Source organism: Pongo pygmaeus, chromosome 10, assembly GCF_028885625.2.
Source record: "Pongo pygmaeus isolate AG05252 chromosome 10, NHGRI_mPonPyg2-v2.0_pri, whole genome shotgun sequence".
Lineage (NCBI taxonomy): Eukaryota > Metazoa > Chordata > Mammalia > Primates > Hominidae > Pongo > Pongo pygmaeus.
Window position 1 is genome coordinate 119,229,781 of NC_072383.2, and position 19,689 is coordinate 119,249,469.

General features: G+C 47.0%; 1 protein-coding gene across 2 annotated transcripts; it reads left to right on the plus strand.

The window, feature by feature from the left end:
• Nucleotides 1-15,165: 15,165 nt before the first annotated feature.
• On the plus strand, nt 15,166-17,597 carry DYNLL1 (dynein light chain LC8-type 1). Of its 2 annotated transcripts, none has more exons than XM_054444628.2 (3): nt 15,166-15,326; nt 15,529-15,666; nt 17,177-17,597. In XM_054444628.2, the coding sequence occupies exons 2-3, from the start codon at nt 15,535-15,537 to the stop codon at nt 17,312-17,314; spliced, it is 270 nt and encodes an 89-aa protein (XP_054300603.1). In that variant the 5' UTR covers nt 15,166-15,326; nt 15,529-15,534; the 3' UTR covers nt 17,315-17,597. The 2 variants fall into 2 exon arrangements, with proteins under 2 accessions (XP_054300603.1, XP_054300604.1); XM_054444629.2 differs by having other exon boundaries at nt 15,174-15,326; nt 15,515-15,666.
• The last annotated feature ends 2,092 nt before the right edge of the window (nt 17,598-19,689 follow it).

Here is a 19,689-nt window from a genome sequence, read left to right on the forward strand (position 1 = left end):
GTACTGGGATTACAGGCATGAGCCACCATGCCCGGCCCACATATTTCTTAATTTCTTTTTTCCTATTTGTAGTTCATGATTCTTATATTTATTGAAGTCTGTATGTATAACACTGTGCTAATACCAGTGACTTCCTGTGATGTCTTATCTTTGACACTATTTCTGACACCAAATGTGTGGTGTGGTCTTTATCTCTGGCACCAGATACGTGTCATTTTTCCACATCAATTGTTCAATTCTCTGAGATCAACTGGACCTCTGAAAATTCTATTCAGTTCTGACACTAACTACCCAGAGTTAGCACAGACCCTGAACAAAAGTTAAGGACTGAGTCCCGCAAGACCACCCCCACTTTAGATGCCTGCACAAATGAGATGCCCCAGCTATCCACATTTTTGTTGGGCCTACTACAAATTCAGAGGTTCCCACTCTCCCCCTTCAGGTTCAATAATTTACTAGAGTGACTCACAGAACTCAGGACAGCATCTTATTTACATTTTCCAGTTTATTATAAAGGATACAACTAGGATCAGCCAAATGGAAGCGATGCATAGGGCAAGGCATGGGGCGGGGCACAGCAGGAGGAAGTGGGAACAGAGCTTCCATGTCCTCTCTAGGTGCACCACCCTCCCAGCACATCAATGTATTCATCATTCCAGACTTTCGGAACCTCCTGTTCAAGAGTGTTTGGAACCCAGTCTCTAGCCCCACTCCCCTCCCTGGAGGTTGGGGGAAGGAGCTGAAAGTTCCCATCTCTAATAATGTGGAACTCTTTCTGGTGAACTCCCATATGTATGTTAATAAAATAAACGATTAAATTTTGTCTTCTTTTTGTTTATTTTAGAGACAGGGGTCTCGCTCTGTTGCCCATGGGGCAGTGCAGTGGCATGATGCTAGCCCACTGCAGCCTCGACCTCCTGGACTCAAGTGATCCTCCTGCCTCAGCCTCCTAAAGTGTTGGGATTATGGGTGTAAGCCACCACGCTTGGCCTTCTCTTGTTAATATATCTTTAGTCTGTTTAATTCACAGGCCCCCAAAGACTAAACCTGAGGGTAGATAAAAAGTTTTTCCTCCCAGACACTGTTTACAAACTGATTCTAAAATTTACAAAGAAGCCAGGGCACTGTGTTCTGCACCTGTAGTCTCAGTTGCACACTGGGGAGCTACTTGGGGAGCTGAGACAGGAAGATCGCTGGAGGCCAGGAGTTTGAGGTTATAATACACCATGATCATGCCTGTGAGTAGCCAATGCACTCCAGCCTGGGCAACATAGAAAGGCAAAGGTACTAGATTTGCCAAAACAATTTTTTTTTTTTTTTTTTTTTTGAGACGGAGTCACACTCTATCACCCAGGCTGTAGTGCAGTGGCACCATCTCGGCTCACTGCAAGCTCCACCTCCCAGGTTCACGCCATTCTCCTGCCTCAGCCTCCCAGGTAGCTGGGAGTACAGGTGCCCGCCACCATGCCTGGCTAATTTTTTGTATTTTTAGTGGAGATGGGGTTTCACAGTGTTAGCCAAGATGGTTTCAATCTCCTGACCTTGTGATCTGCCTGCCTCGGCCTCCCAAAGCGCTGGGATTACAGGCGTGAGCCACCATGCCCGGCCTAGCCAAAACAATTTTTTTACAGAGAAAGGCAAAGGTACTAGATTAGCCAAAACAATTCTGAAAAAAAAAATAGTCAGAGGACTCACATACTCACATTACCCAACTTCAAGACTCACTATAAAGTTACAGTATTCAAAGTAGGGTGGTATCAGCAAAAAGATAAACACATAGAGCAGTGAGACAGAATAGACAGCCCAGGCCAGACATTGGCTTTGGGAGGCCGAGGCAGGAGGATTGCTTGAGTCCATGAGTTCAAGACCAGCCTGGGCAAGATGGCGAGACCTCCATCTCTACAAAAAAGTAAAAATTTAGCCAGGCATGGTGGCTCGTGCCTGTGGTCCCAGCTACTCGAGAGGCTGAGGCAGGAGGATCCCTCAAGCCCAGGATCCAGCCTGGAAAACAGAGCAAGACCTCATCTCTTAAAGAAAAAAAAAAGGCCAGGCACAGTGGCTCACGCCTGTAATCCCAGCACTTTGGGAGGCTGAGGCGGGTGGATCACGAGGTCAGGAGTTTGAGACCAGCCTGACCAACGTGGTGAAACCCCGTCTCTACTAAAAATACAAAAATTATCTGGGTGTGGTGTTGCACACCTGTAACCCCAGCTACAAGGGAGGCTGAGGCAGGAGAATTGCTTGAACTCGGGAGGTGGAGGCTGCAGTGAGCTGAGATTGTGCTACTGTACTCCAGCCTGGATGACAGAGAGAAGCTCTGTTTCAAAAAAAAAAAAAGGTCAGAAGAAGAGCGAAGGTGGTGAGATATATTTTCAAGATTGAGCTTAAAGAATTTGTTGATGGATTAGATGTGAGGTGTGAGGAACATACACAAGTCAAGGAAAACTTCTAGATCTCTCTCCTGAGCACCTGGAAGAATGCAGTGGCTATTTACAGTGATGAGGAAGCCTGCAGGATAAGCAGGCAGGTTTGGGAGTAGAACAGGTCTGTTGTGGATGTGTTACATTTGAGACAGATGCCTGTTAGACATCCTAGAGCTATTTCGAATAGGACTTAGAGATATGGGATGGGCATTCAGGGGCAAAGTTTGGGGTGAAAATACAAATTTGAGAGTTGTGAGCCATGAAATTTAAAGCCATGAAAATGGAGACTCCCATGGGGGGGAGTTTAAATAGAGAAGTAGCCCAATAGAGAATGCCTGGGTCACTTCTTCCTTCAGATGTCATGGAGAAAAGGGGAAACAAACAGAGGAGCCCGAGGTGGAGCAGCCAGTGAGATGGGAGGACAGCTAAGAGAGCGTGTGGTCCTGGAAGCAAAGGGAGGACCCAGAGGAAGAGAGCAACTGTGACAAGTATGGCCATGAAGGGCACTGAGAATTGGCCACTGTGTTTAGCAGCATGGTGGTCACCGGTGACCACCACATTTGAGCTGTCTCGGTGCAGTGGATTAAAGAGAGAATGGGAGGTGAGGAATCAGGGACAGGGAGTACAGACAACTCTTGGAGGAAAGCCGAGATGGGGTGGTAGCTACAGGAGAATGTGTAGGCAAGGGAAGCATTTTTAAAAGAGTATGACAGCATGTTTGCATGCTGGTGGGAATAATCCAGTAGACAGGGGAAACCAATAATGCAGGAGAGGGAGAAGAGACAATCACAGGAATGAGAGGAGATGGACCCAGTGCCAGGGAGATGGCCTTAGATAGGAGCATGAACAGTTCACACAGGGTAACGGCAAGGGAGGCAGAATGTGTGTATACAGATGTGGGTGGGCGGGTGGGGACAGGTGGTGGAAATGTATGGAAGTTTATGAAAGGAATAAAGTAGATTTATATATTGTGACAGGGAACTCAGAATCATCCCATTTTGGTAAAAAGGATAAAAGCCTGTTATATGCAGGGAGAAAATCAAATTTTAACATTATCTTTGAGTTGTAAGATTACAGATCTTACAAAGGAACTTTCTTTTTCAGATTCTAAATTTCTAGTGTTTCACTTTTATACAATGAGTACCTATTACTTCTGAAAGTAGAATTAAAAATATTATTTTTATCTTTGAAAGATATTCATCAGAACAAAGCACTGTCACAATACTGAAAAACTGAAAGCAACTTAAGTGTCCACTGATAAGTGATTGTTTCAAGAAGTTATGCACGGACTTTTTTTTTTTTTTTTTTTGAGACAGAGTCTCACTGTGACACCCAGGCTGGAGTGCAATAGCGCAATCTCAGATCACTGCAACCTCCGCTTTGCTTCCTGGGTTCAAGCGATTCTCCTGCCTCAGCCTCCCAAGTAGCTGGGACTACAGGCACGCAACACTACACCTGGCTAATTTTTTATATTTTTAGTAGAGATGGGGTTTCACCATATTGGCCAGGCTGGTCTCAAACTTCTGACCGCAAGTGATCCAACCACCTCAGCCTCCCAAAGTGCTGGGATTACAGGCGTGAGCCACTGCCCCTGGCCACATAGACTATTAAGAAGCTATTAAAATTGGGCTGGGTGCAGTAGCTCACGCTTGTAATCCCAGCACTTTGGGAGGTGAAGGCAGGATGCCTGCTTGAGCCCAGGAGTTTGAGGCTGCAGTGAGCTAGGATTGCACCACTGTACTCCAGCCTGGGTGAGAGTGGGACTCCATCTTTAAAAATACATAAGTAAATAGTTATGTTGTAGAAGGATTTTTTTTGTTTGTTTGTTTGAGATGGGGGTCTTGCTCTGTTGCCCAGGCTGGAGTGCAGTGGCACGATCTCGGCTCACTGCAACCTCCGCCTCCTGGGTTCAAGCAATTCTCTGCCTCACCCTCCCAAGTAGCTGAGATTACAGGCGCCCACCACCACACCCAGCCAATTTTTGTATTTTTAGTAGAGACGGGGTTTTAACATCTTGGCCAGGCTGGTCTTGAAATCCCGACCTCGTGATCCACCTGCCTCGGCCTCCCAAAGTGCTGGGATTAAGAAAAGCAGGTAACAAAAATGATACATTGGCCAGGTTCAGTGGCTCATGCCTATAATACCAGCACTTTTGGAGGCCAAGGTGGGAGGACTGCTTGAGCCCAGGAGTTCGAGACCAGTCTGGGCAACATAGTGATACCTCATTTTTATTAAAAATCAAAAAAATTAGCCAGGTGTGGTGGTGTGCACCTGTGATCCCAGCTACTTGGGAGGGAGGGGCAGTCGGATCCCTTGAGCCTGGGAGTTTGAGGCTGTAGTGAGGTACGATCGCACCACTACACCCTAGCCTATTTGACAGAGTAAGACCTTGTCTCAAAATTAAAAAAAAAAAGATACATACAGTGTGATAGGTACTATATGATATGAATATGTATTTATGCGTAGACTGGATGTATTTAAGACAAAATATTGACAATGGTTATCTCTGTACAGTTAACATTTATAATTTATTCCTTGTGTTCTTCCGTATCTTCTACCATGTGCATTTATTATTTTTGTAATTTTTAATAAAAAATGGGTGTCAGGAAAGAAAACTGATTAAAACCCCTGTAAATATTTCACATGTGTAATGGCTGTGACATTGAGTTTGAGAACAGCTGCAGCTGGCTGCACTAATTACATTATTTTACTTTATAGCTTTGCAGTAAAGGACCCATAAATTCAGGTAGGTTGATTTATATGAGCCGAAATGGAAAATGGTCACAGAGAAAAGAGTTGCAGAGGCCCTGGCCAAAACCACCTGGCACCCTGCTAATGAAATAATACCTTTGGAGTTTCTTGGGGGAAGTGGCTCCTGGAAGAAACAGATTTTTATGTACAGCCTTAAGCTCTGGCTTTGTGATCCTCAGATGATAAGTTTGGGGGTACCAAGGGCTCTGCTCTTACAGAGAGAGAAAAACAACTTCTTTGCATTCCCCTCTTTGTCTCGAGAGAACCAGGGCTTTGCAAACAGATGTTTCCGTTTTTGTTTTTGAGTCAGGGTCTCGCTCTGTTGCCCAGGCTGGAGTGCAGTGGTGCAATCATAGCTCACTGCAGCCTTGAACTCTTGGGCTCAAGCAATCCTCCCGCTGTAGCCTCCTGAATAGCTGGAACTACCGGCACACCCCACTATACTAGCTAATTTTTTATTTTATTTTTTTGTAGAGATAGGGTCTTGCTATATTGCCCAGGCTGGTCTCCATCTCCTGGGTAAGCCATCCTCCTGCCTTAGCCTCCCAAAGCGCTAGGATTATAGGCATGAGCCACTGCACATGGAGTGCAAACAGATGTTTAAAATGGAGACACCAAGAGCCTGAAGCAAAGAGGCAACAATCAATAACTTCCTCACTGGCGTCCTGGCTGCCCCACTAACCTGCCCACCTCAGCGGCCCTCTGATCATATGAACCCACTACCTTTCAGTGTTGTGGGATTCAGGAGGATGAGAGACCTCAGGTTAAAACAGGAGAATCTTTTTTTTTGTTGTTTTTGAGACGCAGTCTCGCTCTGTCACCCAGGCAGGAGTGCAGTGGCGCCATCTCGGCTCACTGCAAGCTCCGCCTCCTGGGTTCACACCATTGTCCTGCTTCAGCCTCCCTAGTAGCTGGGACTACAGGCGCCCGCCACCACACCCGGCTAATTTTTTGTATTTTTAGTAGAGACAGGGTTTCACTGTGTTAGCCAGGATGGTCTCGATCTCCTGACCTCGTGATCCACCCACCTCAGCCTCCCAAAGTGCTGAGATTACAGGCATAAGCCACCGGCCCGGCCTTTTTTTTTTTTTTTCAAACGGAGTCTTGCTCTGTCGCCCAGGCTGGAGTGCAGTGGCATGATCTCGGCTCACTACACATGTGCAGTATTTACTGGGTTCACGCCATTCTCCTGCCTCAGCCTCCCGAGTAGCTGGGACTACAGGTGCCCACCACCACGCCCGGCTAATTTTGTTTTTGTATTTTTAGTAGAGACGGGGTTTCACCATGTTAGCCAGGATGGTCTCGATCTCCTAACCTCATGATCCGCCCACCTTGGCCTCCCAAAGTGCTGAGATTACAGTTGCCCGCCACCACGCCTGGCTAATTTTGTTTTTGTATTTTTAGAAGAGACGGGGTTTCACTGTGTTAGTCAGGATGGTCTCAATCTAAAACAGGAGAATCATTTATTGAGTGCACTCAGGCCCAGCTGACTCAACGTCCAAAAGACTGGGCCCAGAAGAAAGACAGCACTTGACTTTTATACACACTTCACAAAAGGGGGTGGGCTAGCTTGAAGCAAGCTTACAGTGGCATGAAAGCAGGGATATAGAGGCAGGACAAACTCAGGATTGCACATGACCGTTGCCAAGCAACCCAGATGTCCGTTATCTAGGTTTGCCCAGGCACAGGCTTATCCCATAACCTTCACTATGGCGGCCAGGTGGCCGTAACTCAGGCCAGCTTAGAGGCTCATGACCTTCACTCTACTGCTTAGATAAAACAATACTTGAAGTTACTAGTTACAGAGAATAGGAACCTATAAACTCATTCCATAAAACAAAGGAAATTTTGTTTTTCTTCTCCCTATGTTGAGGGAGTACTGGGAGAATCTCCGGAGCACATTAGATAATATTATCAAGAATTTTCCTGGGTCTGGCCTGTGCCTATTGCTGCTTCTGGGACAAGTCAGCCTAATACAGAAAAACTTATTTCTCTTTCTTTTTAATTTTATTTTTCTTTAATTTCCCACCTCAACAGAGCCACTGGTGGCCGCAGAATACAGTCCACGTGTCTTAACCAGGCTTACAAGACTCCAAAGGTCTGGCTGCTCCCCACCCCTACTCCCTGTCTTGTCTCTCCCACACTCCCCCAACTGCTTCTCTGGAGCCAAGTCAGCCAGCCTCCTTCCAGCTTCAGGCCTTTGAACATGCTGTTCTTTCCACCTAAAAAGCTCCCTGCACTTCCCCCAGCCTAGTTCCCTGCTTGTATAGATTGTTCGTCTAATGTGACTCCTGGAAAAGCCTTCCTTGCCTCCCAGGCTAGAGCAGAGCCCCCATTAACAGCTCTCACACCAGCCTATCTTTCTCCTCCACTGCATCTGTCACATCCTGTGATCCTGTGTGCATCCTGTTCAATGTCTGTCTCCATACATAAAATGTAAACTCCAAGAGGATAGGAACTGTGTCTAACTTGCTTCCTTTCATGTCCCTTGTGCCTAGATGGGGGCCTTGTATCAAGCAGGTGCTCAACAAATGTCTGCTGAAAAAATGATGCAGGGTGCGGTGGCTCACGCCTGTAATCCCAACACTTTGGGAGGCCGAGGCGGGTGGATCACCTGAGGTTGGGAGTTCAAGACCAGCCTGACCAACATGGAGAAACCCCATGTCTACTAAAAACAGAAAAAATTAGCCCAGTGTGGTGGTGCATGCCGGTAATCCCACCTACTCAGGAGGCTGAGACAGGAGAATTGCTTGAACCCAGGAGGCGGAGGCTGTGGTGAGCCAAGATCATGCCATTGCACTCCAGCCTGGGCAACAAGAACGAAACTCTGTCTCAAAAAAAGAAAAAAGAGAAAAAAAAGGACTAAGTGACTAAGAGGCAGGGTAGGAACTCAAGGCTCATCCTCTACATGGCCAAAGCACTTAGGCAGGAAAATTAAGTAAGTAATAGAGCTTCTCTGGGGCAGGTGCCAAAGGAAGTCCATCTCTGTACCTAGCACCTAGCTCCGGGCCTGGCCCATAGTAAATGCTCAGAGAATATTGCTAGCTGAATAAGCATTACTTCCATCTACACGTACTCCGCCCTCAGTGGTGATCTCATCCAGTCCCATTGCTTTAAATGTCACCTATAAGCTGATGACTCTCCAAATTATAGCTCAAGGCTGGCCCTCTTCCCAGAACTCATATATCCAACTGCATATTTGACATCTCCACTTGGAATATCTAATAGGCATCTCAAACTTAACATGGCCAAAGCAGAAATTCTTGTTTCCTCTGCCAGACTTCCCCATCTCAATCTATTCTTCTCATTGTTCAGCTCACGAGTCTGGAGTCATCCTTGACTGCCTCTGGTTCCCTCCTATTCTGCATCCAGTTCCTCAGCAAATCTGTCAGCTCTACCTTCAGAATACACCTGGAATCTGGCCATCTCTGCCCCATCTCTGCTACCACCTCCTTGTCCAAGCCACCATTCCTTCTTACCTGGACTGCTGCAATAGCCTCTAACTGCTCCCACCTCTCTCACTGCTCCCATCAGCTTCCCCACATTCCATCCTCATGCAGGAGCCGGGTCATCAAGTCTTGGCTCAAATGGTACCTTCTCAGAGAGGTCTTCCTAGAAAACTCTTTAAAACAAGACCCCTCACCCAGTGATGCTTGGTTCTCTTAGTCTACTTTTTTAAATTTTTTTGAGGTGGAGTCTCACTCTGTCACCCAGACTGGAGTGCAGTGGCGCGATCTCAGCTCACTGCAACCTCTGCCTCCCACGTTCAAGCAATTCTCCTGCCTCAGTCGCCCAAGTAGCTGGGACTACAGGTGCACGCTGCCATGCCCAGCTAATTTTTTGTATTTTAGTAGAGACGGGGTTTCACTGTGTTGCCCAGGCTGGTCCCAAACTCCTGAGCTCAGGCAATGTGCCCGCCTTGGCCTCCCAAAGTGCTAGGATTACAGGCATAAGCCACCGTGCCTGGCCTATTCTACTTTATTTTTATCCATTGCCCTTATCAGGGATAAATATTTTTGCTTCTTTTTATCTTTATTCTCCTGCTATAAGTTCCATAAAGAGGGAACTTTGCCTATTTTCTTCTCTTGTGCATCTCCAGCACCTGGAACAGGGCCTGACACCTAGCTCTCGCTCAGAAATCTCCCCAGAGTCATAAATGAAGGGCTAAATGAACTCTGAAAGAGTTTTGGAGAGTCAGATTTTCTCCCAGTCAATGAATCAGGATCTTGATGCCAGAAATCAGATAGCAACTACCTATTTTCTTGTTTGGAGCCCTAGAATAATTAAGAGTTAACGCAAGACCACTTTGCGTATAATTAAAGAGTGACACTGAGGTCACCTACTGAGTCACAGAGGCCTTGTTAGCTCCTAGAGCAGACTACAGATCCCGCCTCTTAGTCTACACTGGAGCTAGCTGCTTGATCTGTAATTGTTGCTCTTTCCGTTCCTTCATCTGCAAGTAGGCCTGCCTGCCTTGTGGCCTTTACATGGAGCTGTGAGCTTGGGATCTGTGACATTCAAATTCAGTCCAGATTGTTTAGGGTGGTGCTTTTCAACTGCTGGGGAGTGATTTCACCCTCCAGAAGACATTCGGCACCATCTGCAGACATTTTTGGTTGTTGAAACTGGGGGTGTGGTATGATTGGCATCTAGTGGGTAGAGGCCAGGGGTGCTGTTAAACATCCTCAAATGCATAGGACAGCTCCCCACAACAACAACAACAAAAACTTTCTGGCCCAAAAGGTGACTAGTGCCAAGGTTGAGAAGTCCTGGTCTACAGGAACACTAATGATAAGCGGTAGCTAGCATCAATGATCTTTGCCATGTGCCCAGTACTGCACTACATTCTCTATATGTATCATCTCACTTAATCCTCACATTGTCCCTGAGAAACAAGAACTCTTATAATCCTCACTTTACAGATGAGGAACCTGAGGCTCAGAGAGGTGGACTCACTTGCTTAATGTCACATGGCTTAGTAGGGACAGATGCACACCCAAGGCTGCCTGGCCTCAAAGTCTGTTCCTTTAATGTCTGTTCTGTGTTGCTCTGCCCTCTGACTGGGAGCTGAGGGGGCCTGTTAGTCCTCTCTGGATGTGTCTTCATCTGCTGCCCCTGTGGACAGGAGAGTGTTGGTCCACTCAGGCGGTGCTTGACTATTAGCCAGAAGGGAGGTTTTCTTTCCCTGCGTTGTCTCAGCCTTTCTGGCCTCACTCTCCCTGCACTGCAGTACAGTCCTTGGCTCCAAAGCTCAGCTCCACTGCCAGCCCCAGGCTGGTGCCAGCCCTTCTCCATGGGGTGGAAGCTTCCGGATTCAGACCTAGGCCTTGCATTCTCTCCCACAGGGTGCCTTCTTTCTGGATGGGGTCTTCAATCAACTCTGGGACCTGCAAGGTCACCTCACACTTCCTTTCAGATAAGGGAGAGTTAGAGCTGCTAGGGTGGTCACAGGACTGATGGTTCAAGAAAGTACTCAAGGTCCCAGAAAGCTAGACAAGTGATTGCTGGACTGGGCTGGGAACAGAGTGATCCTGGGGCAGTAGTGAGGCACAGGCCACAGTCCTACTTGTGGTTGAGGTGAGGAGAGCTGCAGATCCCGCAAGGAATCCCTCAGCCTGCCTGTGAGTAAAACTCTGAAGGGCTTTCTGAGGGTCCTGGGAAAGTCTGATGACCGGAGTTGAAAGGTGATTCTGTCCAAGGAAGATCATGATGGCCAAGGACCAATGTAGGGTCAAGTTTGAGGTGTCTGTTGCGGAGGAATCAAGGCTGAAGTACTCTGAACTATCCATCCTTTCTTCCATCCATCCATCCATCCATCCATCTATCCATCCATCTATCCAACACATATTTAGGGAGCTCCCGCCAGGGGCCGAGGATGCTTAGTGTTTCCAGGGACATCACTCTGTTCGGAGGCATCAGCTTCCTTTGTTTAGGTGTTGCTCAGAGGTTCCATCTACCATGTGGGACTGTGGAGTGAGACCAGGATTCACATCCCAGCTCTGTCACTTTCTGTCACTGACTTTAGGCAAGGGACTTCGTCTCTATGAACCTCATTTTCTTCATCTGTATAATAAAGAGACGAACGGTTCTTACCTTATAGAATTGTTATGAGAAGCCAATGAGATAATGTGTCTAAATGTCTGGCACATGGTAAGGTCTCAATATACAGTGGCAATAGCTACTATTTATTATACCGTGGCTAGGTCTCTAGATGCATTATTTAATATAATCCCTGCCACCAACCTATAACGAAGATGTGATCTCCATTTAAAAATCAGGAACCTACAAGGTGGGTGGATCACCTGAAGTCTGGAGTTCGAGACCAGCCTGGCCAACATGGTGAAACCCTGTCTCTACTAAAAATACAAAAATTAGCCAGGTGTAGTGGCAAATGCCTGTAATCCCAGCTACTCGGGAGGCTGAGGCAGGAGAATCACTTGAACCTGGGAGGGGGAGGTTGCAGTGAGCTGAGATCGCACTACTGCACTCCAGCCTGGGTGACACAGCAAGAGTCCGTCTCAAAAAAATAAATAAATAAAAATAAAAAATAACAATCAGGAACCTGTACCTTGGAGAGGTTAACTAACTTGAAGGAGCTCATAGCTTAGGTTGAGTCCAAAGCCCGTGCTCTCAGAAACGTTAACCCCTAGTTATAATTTCCTGTGGCAAGAATGAAAAATGCAGGTTTTCAGGCTTAGAAGGATTTTTAAGCAAGTTTATCAGGCAGGAGTAGATATAGTAAGTTGCCAAAATGTGTGATGCTACAGAACCCCATATGGGTCACTTCAGGGGGACCTGGCAAAGGAATCTCACATTTATTCTAGGAGTTTGGGTTATTGTAGAACATTTTTTTTTTTTTTTAATCCTCCTTAGGTTCTGAATCCCTTTGTGAATCTGATGGAAGCTAAGGATCCTCTCTTTGGAAAAATGCCTGTAAGCACTACATACGTTTTTGTGCACAATTCCAGAGGGCTTGGAAAACCTTTGCAATCCGGCCATGGACCCCATTTAAGAACCCTCCTCGAGGGTAGCATTTTCCAAGTGCAGGACACATATCACTCATAGTGTCCAAGATCAGTTTAACAATGCAAAAACAAATGTTTTATATTCTAATATTTATATTTTATAGTTACCTTCTATTTATGGCCAATGAGACTGGCTTTCCATTTATGGTACTGATATAAATTTGTCTTTTAAAAGCATACTTATTAGGCCAGGTGCGATGGCTCACGCCTGTAATCCCAAAACTTAGGGAGGCCAAGGCAGGCGGATCACTTGAGCTCAGGAGTTCAAGACCAGCCTGGCCAACATGGCAAGACCCTGTCTCTACAAAAATAGAAAAATTAGCCGGGCATGGTGGTGTGCACCTGTATCCCAGCTACTCAGGAAGCCAAGGCAGAAGAATCGCTTGAACCCAGATCGCGCCACTGCACTCCAGTCTGGGCAACAGAGTGAGACTCCATCTCAAAAAAATAAAATAAAATAAAAACTATACTTATTTAAAAAATAAAGGGAGTTCAAAGAAAATTATTAAAGAATATATACAGTATTATTTTTTATTTATTTTTTTTTTTGAGAGAGTCTCGCTCTGTCTCCCAGGCTGGAGTGTAGTGGTGCGATCTTGGCTCACTGCAAGCTCAGCCTCTGGGGTTCACGCCATTCTCCTGCCTCAGCCTCCCGACTAGCTGGGACTACAGGCGCCCACCACCACGCCCAGCTAATTTTTTTTTTTTTTTTTTTTTGTATTTTTAGTAGAGACGGGGTTTCACCATGTTAGCCAGGATGGTCTTGATCTCCTGACCTCGTGATCCGCCTGCCTCGGCCTCCCAAAGTGCTGGGATTACAGGCGTGAGCCACCACGCCTGGCTATGTATGGTATTATTAATGAACAATTACATTATTATATTATAATGATAGTATTATTATAGTAAAAATTAAATAAATAATAATAGAGGTAGTGTAGTGTAGATATGGAAAAAAATCATGAGGATGATTTAGGAAATTTCCCTGGGGTCTCTACTTAGTGGAGTCACCGTGGCTTTACTTTAGTGTCATCTGCATTTCCAGGGTCCTCACTTGTTGTCAACCTATTTCTTCCTCAAGAGAGGTACTATAGTAATATTATAACTCCTCAAACCCTGAATCTCATCATTAGAAACATGGAACTGGAAAAAGCTGTTGATTTAATTGATATGCATATGTTGAACCTGAAGAGGTTCTAATTATTGCCATTTTTTTCCTTTTTTTTTTGAGACGGAGTTGCCCAGGCTGGAGTGCAATGGCGCGATCTCGGCTCACTACAGACTCTGCCTCCCGGGTTCAAGTGATTCTCCTGCCTCAGCCTCCTGAGTAGGTGGGATTACAGGCACGGGCCACCATGCCCAGCTAATTTTGTATTTTTAGTAGAGATGGGGTTTCTCCATGTTGGTCAGGCTGGTCTCAAACTCCTTACCTCAGGTCATCCACCCGCCTCAGCCTCCCAAAGTGCTGGGATTATAGGCGTGAGCCACCGCACCCGGCCTATTCCCATCTTTTTCTTTCTGGAGTTGTGTGCCTCTGCTCAAATTGTTTTATTTTTATTTTTTGAGATGGGGTTTGGCCATATTGCCCAGGCTGGTCTCCAACTACTGAGCTCAAGCGATTCCCTCGACTCGGCTTCTCAAAGTGCTGGGATTACAGGTGTGAGCCACCATGCCCAGCCACAAATTGTTTTAAGGAGTAATGAGAGTAGGTGGTCAGAGGAAAATGTAGAAATGTAAATAGGCGGCTTCCAGATACATGATTAACCTGATAACTTATTTATGGAGGTTCAAAAAATACATTATAGGCATTTCAGAGCTGGTTGTTCAAAACCTTGCTGTGGCCTTTGGGATAGTTGTATAAACTGACAATTATTGATAAGATTCATTGATCATTTACTATGTGCCTCACATTGTGCTGAGAGAACTTCAAATGTTTAATACTGCTAACAAGCATATGAACTGGTTTCCTTCTACACTTAGTACTCCTTTACTTAAAGAAGACATTCAAATAGCTAGTAAATGACAGTGCTGGGATTTAAATCCAGATCTGACTTGTCCCTCAACTCCCCATAGATCTTGCTTTTTTAACCACTTCGTGTCTCCTCCCTAAGCCAGAGGGGACGTCATCTCTCTAACGGCCGCTTGTTCGTCCATTAGGATACCTCCTCCTCAGAGATAAATCCCAACCAAGAATCTCTCCCACACAGAAAAGACTTCTTGCTCAGCAAGAAGCCTCACCCTGGACAAAAACCCCGGGGCTCAACACTCCCAAATCCACCCGGATCCCCATCCCCACCCCCTTAAAGGATGTCCGCATTGCTTGGCAGAGACCCCACTCTTGGGGATAATCCCTTAATTCATAAGGAAACACCCTCCCTCCTTGAAGCCTTCCCTCAATCCTGAGGATGCCCTCTCCTAAATATTTCAGAGCAGAACCGACTACAAATGGGGCCCAGTGCAAAATGAAAACGTAAGGGTCCCTCCTGTGAGACTGCACTGCTGGTTTACCCACAAAGCCGGCCCTGCTTCAGAGATACCCTTTCGGTAAAGGGAGAGGCCACCTCTGTCGTAATCCTGCTAACCTGGGGTGCGAGATCATGCGACCTGTCGTGGTGGGGGGGTGGGGGCAGGGATGGCCACCAACTTCTAGAGACTGTTGTTCGAGAACACACCCTGGGACAACCTCCGTGAATTTAGAATCACTTCCCTTGGCCCCGGCATAAGCTCCCTTCCTACCTCTCCAGACAGCTGGGTGGTCCTCGTAACCGGGCCGGGGCTCCACCTTCTGGGTGTGTGGGCCTCGCCGCGTGGGGCCCATTGCCCGGGCAACCGACGCCGTGAGCGGTGCATTGTGGTCTGCAACAAAATGCAGGAGAAAGATCCTGAGGGAACCATGGAGTCCATGGACCAATGGAAGAATGCCGTGGGCTGCGTCAAGCCAATAGGGTTGCGCAGCGAGGGGCGGGGCCGGCGGGAGCAGGGCGGGGCCTGAGCACTAGGCGGCGGCGGCTGGCGTGGGGCTGCTTAGATGCGCCACGGCTTCGGTAGCGACGGTAGCTGTAGCTGGGTTTGAGCTGTGCTAGCACCTCCCCCAGGAGACCGTTGCAGTCGGCCAGCCCCCTTCTCCACGGTGAGAAACTCGGGGGACCAGGGGGTGTCCTCGCTGCCTTATTTCGCCCCACTCCGGACTTAGCCCGCCGCGTAGCCCGCGCTTCCTGAGAAGTGGGGTGGGGGGCGTCGTCCCGTGGTGGCGCCGGTCGGGGTGGGGGCAGTTAGTGCCTGGGGGGCGCGGCCCAACTCCTCAACCCCTTACCCCAGGCCTTGCCCACTAGGTAACCATGTGCGACCGAAAGGCCGTGATCAAAAATGCGGACATGTCGGAAGAGATGCAACAGGACTCGGTGGAGTGCGCTACTCAGGCGCTGGAGAAATACAACATAGAGAAGGACATTGCGGCTCATATCAAGAAGGTGAGGATGGGCGCGGGGGCTGATACGCAGCCGGGAGCAGGGGGTTCCTTCCCCCCGATCCTGCTTTCCCAAGGGCGCCTGACAGGTCCCGGGAACACCGCTGGCGGCTTGGGGCGTAGAAGCTTCCAGAAAGGACGCAGATGCATTTTGCACTCCTGTGGAGAAGACCAGACCCCCGGCGTCCGAAGTTTTTTTTTTTTTTTAATTACCCAGCTCCGCGGGGGGAAAGCGCCACCTAGCAACGGTATCTAAGATCAGGGAGCAGCGGTTCCCCCTTCTGTGTGGTTCCTGCGCCGAGGATCCATCTGGGTGTTCCGGAGGGGGGAGCTGCGTGGGTGTTTCCAAGCCGGGCCGGGAGGAGATCTTGCCAGCCTTCCAGTGGGGAGTTGAGGGAAGGTGGGTGGTGGCGGGGCTGGGGGCTGGGGTGGGGGCTTGGTAAATGGCAGTCTAGAAAGCCGGCAGGACTGCCAACTTCTCGAGCAGTGTTTGCTGGAAGGGAAGAAAGCTGGCAGCCTAAGCCGTGGGAGGGTTCCAGTCGAGAATGGGAAGATGAAAGACTTCAGATGGAACAGAAATAAATGCCTTTTTTGACAAACGCAGCAGTCGTGCGTCTAGCTTGCAAGAGCGTTACTCCCCTTCATAGCTTTAGAAGAGGTTTTCGCACTGCGTGCAATTAGAGTAGCTAAATCTTGTGTGACGCTCCACAAATACTAGTAAGAATTTTGCAGAGAAAGATTACCGTTGCCACCCAATGCCCCCCACAGGCATTCTACTCTCCAGTACCTCTTAGGGTGGGAGAAATGGCGAAGAGTTGTTCCTACAACTTGTTAACCTAGTGGACAGGGTAGTAGATTAGCATCATCCGGATAGATGTGAAGAGGACGGCTGTTTGGATAATAATAAAGGATAAAATTTGGCCAGTTGACAGATTCTGTTTCCAGCATTTTTTACAGCAACAGTGGAGTGCTTCAGTATTGTGTCCCTGTAAATTTAATTTTGATCCGCAATCATTTGGTATACAATGCTGTTTGAAGTTTTGTCCTATTGGAAAAGTCTTGTGTTGCAGGGGTGCAGTTAAGATCTTTGTGATGAGGAATGGGATGGGCTAATTTTTTGCTGTTTTCTTGGAATTGGGGGCATGGCAAATACAGTAGGGTAATTTAGTTCTCTACACAGAACATGATAAACTACACCTGTTGATGTCACCGTCTGTCAATATTATAGAAGGTATGAAGGTGTAATTACCATAATAACAAAGCACCCTGTCTTTAAGGCTGACCTTTCATCCTTTGACCTCCTCAGCCTCCATTCCCATCTTCGCTCAGACTGCAAGTATGTTTGTATTAATGTACTATGTAGGCGGCTTGGAGCTGGGGAACATTCTTTCATTCTAAGAATTTGCAGATGCTGACGTTCTTCCTTTCTGCCCCTACAGGCTCTGGCTTATCCAAGAGGCAAACACTGACCTCTGGTAATTAAAATTCTAGTTCTGTTCTTTTGTCTTTCCCAGGAATTTGACAAGAAGTACAATCCCACCTGGCATTGCATCGTGGGGAGGAACTTCGGTAGTTACGTGACACATGAAACCAAACACTTCATCTACTTCTACCTGGGCCAAGTGGCCATTCTTCTGTTCAAATCTGGTTAAAAGCATGGACTATGCCACACACCCAGTGATCCATCCAAAAACAAGGACTGCAGCCTAAATTCCAAATACCAGAGACTGAAATTTTCAGCCTTGCTAAGGGAACACCTCGATGTTTGAACCTTTGTTGTGTTTTGTACAGGGCATTCTCTGTACTAGTTTGTTGTGGTTATAAAACAATTAGCAGAATAGCCTACATTTGTATTTATTTTCTATTCCATACTTCCGCCCACGTTGTTTTCTCTCAAAATCCATTCCTTTAAAAAATAAATCTGTTGCAGATGTGTATGTGTGTGAATACAATTTGTTCAAATAACAGCGTTGAAGGCGGTCACTTGATTAGATGTCCAGGTTGGTGGGGATGAGTCCATCCTTACAGAAGTTAAGTTTCTGTGGGGTATTTCAGTACTCTTTAGTCATGTTCTCACCCATCCTGCAACTGTTGTGCATGTTGAGAAATGCAGTGCATGGTAAAGAAACATTCAAATTAAATCTTTAGTCCTAATCTGAAAAAAATCAGTGTTTAAGGATATTTGTTAAGACAGTGCTATAGAATGTTCTGGGCCTTTGGCCTCAGGTGGTGGTGATGGATGTGTAGTAGTACTTGAAGCTTTCTATGGCTATAAAATGGAAATAAGCTCAAAACAAAGTTGGGATAATGAAATGGATTCCAGGACCCTTGTCTAGCCCCCTCCCCTGCCTAGAAAGAAGGTGGCCTTAGGGGAAAGTAAATGTTTCTGAGCAGCAGTTTTCATGCTCTTCTAATAATGTGAATTCCTGCAAAGACTTCATCAGCCTGCTGTGCTGCGCTTCGCTGTGGTCAGAAACAAGTGTGAATTGATGCCTTTTCCTGAAAAGACCCAATTAAAGCTGGGGACAAGTAGCTATCAAAGGTTTCCTGCTATCAATTTTAAGAGGACTGCAGTCGTAGAAAAGCAAATATGGCAGACTTGTAGGTGGAAAGGAAATAAGATAGGCTGGAACAACCCACACCCATTTTGGGAAACTGCAAGAAGGGTCCTGACTTCTAGTTTGCCTATGTTTTCCCATGGATCTCTAAGATGCCATTGGGATTTCTAAGCAGCTAGGCGACTGCTACACAGAAGGGGGCGATAGATTGGAATTGATGGGTGATAATTCCCATTGTAAGAGTAGAATTAGGTCAGTAACATTTGGAAGTTTATTTTTCTTCAGAATGTGTGGTTTTAAGAATCCTAGCAAAGTTGTGCTACTTTAGGATTGGAAGTGTTTCAGGGTAGAGGTGCAAGATTTTGACTTTTTTGAGACAGAGTTTCGCTCTTGTTGCCCAAGCTGGAGTGCAATGGCGCGATCTCAGCTCACTGCAACCTCTGCCTCCCGGGTTCAAGCAAGTCTCCTGCCTCAGCTTCCCAAGTAGCTGGGATTACAGGCATGTGCCACCATGCCTAGCTAATTTTGTAGTCTTAGTAGAGATGGGGTTTCACCATATTGATCAGGCTAGTCTCGAACTCCTGACCTCAGGTAATCTGCCCACCTCTGCCTCCCAAAGTGCTGGGATTACAGGCGTGAGCCACCAAGCCTGGCAATTTTGACTATTGTGCCAGTTTTTTCCCTGCTGTCTGCAAAAAAGGATGAGGTACTGTGGAATAAACAGGAGACTGCAATTGGGGTAATTTTATGTTTGTATTTACATAAACAGACTGAAAATGTTCCTTTTTTCTAACTTTCTTTTTTTTTGAGACAAGGTCTCCTGTTGCCCAGGCTGGAGTGCAGTTGTGTGATCATAGCCCACTGCAGCTTCGACCTCCTGGGCCCAAGTGATCCTGCCACCTCAGCCTCCAAAGTAACTGGGACCACAAGTACATGCCAACATGCCCAGCTAACTTTTGAATTTTTTGTAGAGCTGGAGTCTTCCTGTGTTGCCCAGGCTGGTCTTGAATTCCTGGGCTCAAGCAATCCTCCCAAGGTGTTGGGATTACAGGTACGAGCCACCACACCCGGTTTAATTCATATTTTTTCTTTCTTTTTTTTTTTTTTTTTTTGAGACAGAGTCTCGCTGTCGCCCAGGCTGGAGTGCAGTGGCGCGATCTCGGCTCACTGAAAGCTCCGCCTCCCAGGTTCACGCCATTCTTCTTCCTCAGCCTCCCGAGTAGCTGGGACTACAGGTGCCCACCACCACGCAAGGCTAATTTTTTTTGTACTTTTAGTATAGACAGGGTTTCACCGTGTTAGGATGGTCTCGATCTCCTGACCTCGTGATCTGCCCACCTCAGCCTCCCAAAGTGCTGGGATTACAGGCGTGAGCCACTGCACCTGGCCTAATTCATATTTTTTCTATCCCTTTTCCCTCTTTAGTGACCTGGCTATATTTCTATTGGAAGCCCACAAGGAATTTGGCC

Coding starts and splice junctions, on each gene's coding strand:
- DYNLL1 (XM_054444628.2), top strand. CDS start 15,535: ATGTGCGACCGAAAGGCCGTGATCAAAAATGCGGACATGTCGGAAGAG. Junction 15,667..17,176: donor TTGCGGCTCATATCAAGAAG/GTGAGGATGGGC, acceptor TGTCTTTCCCAG/GAATTTGACAAGAAGTACAA.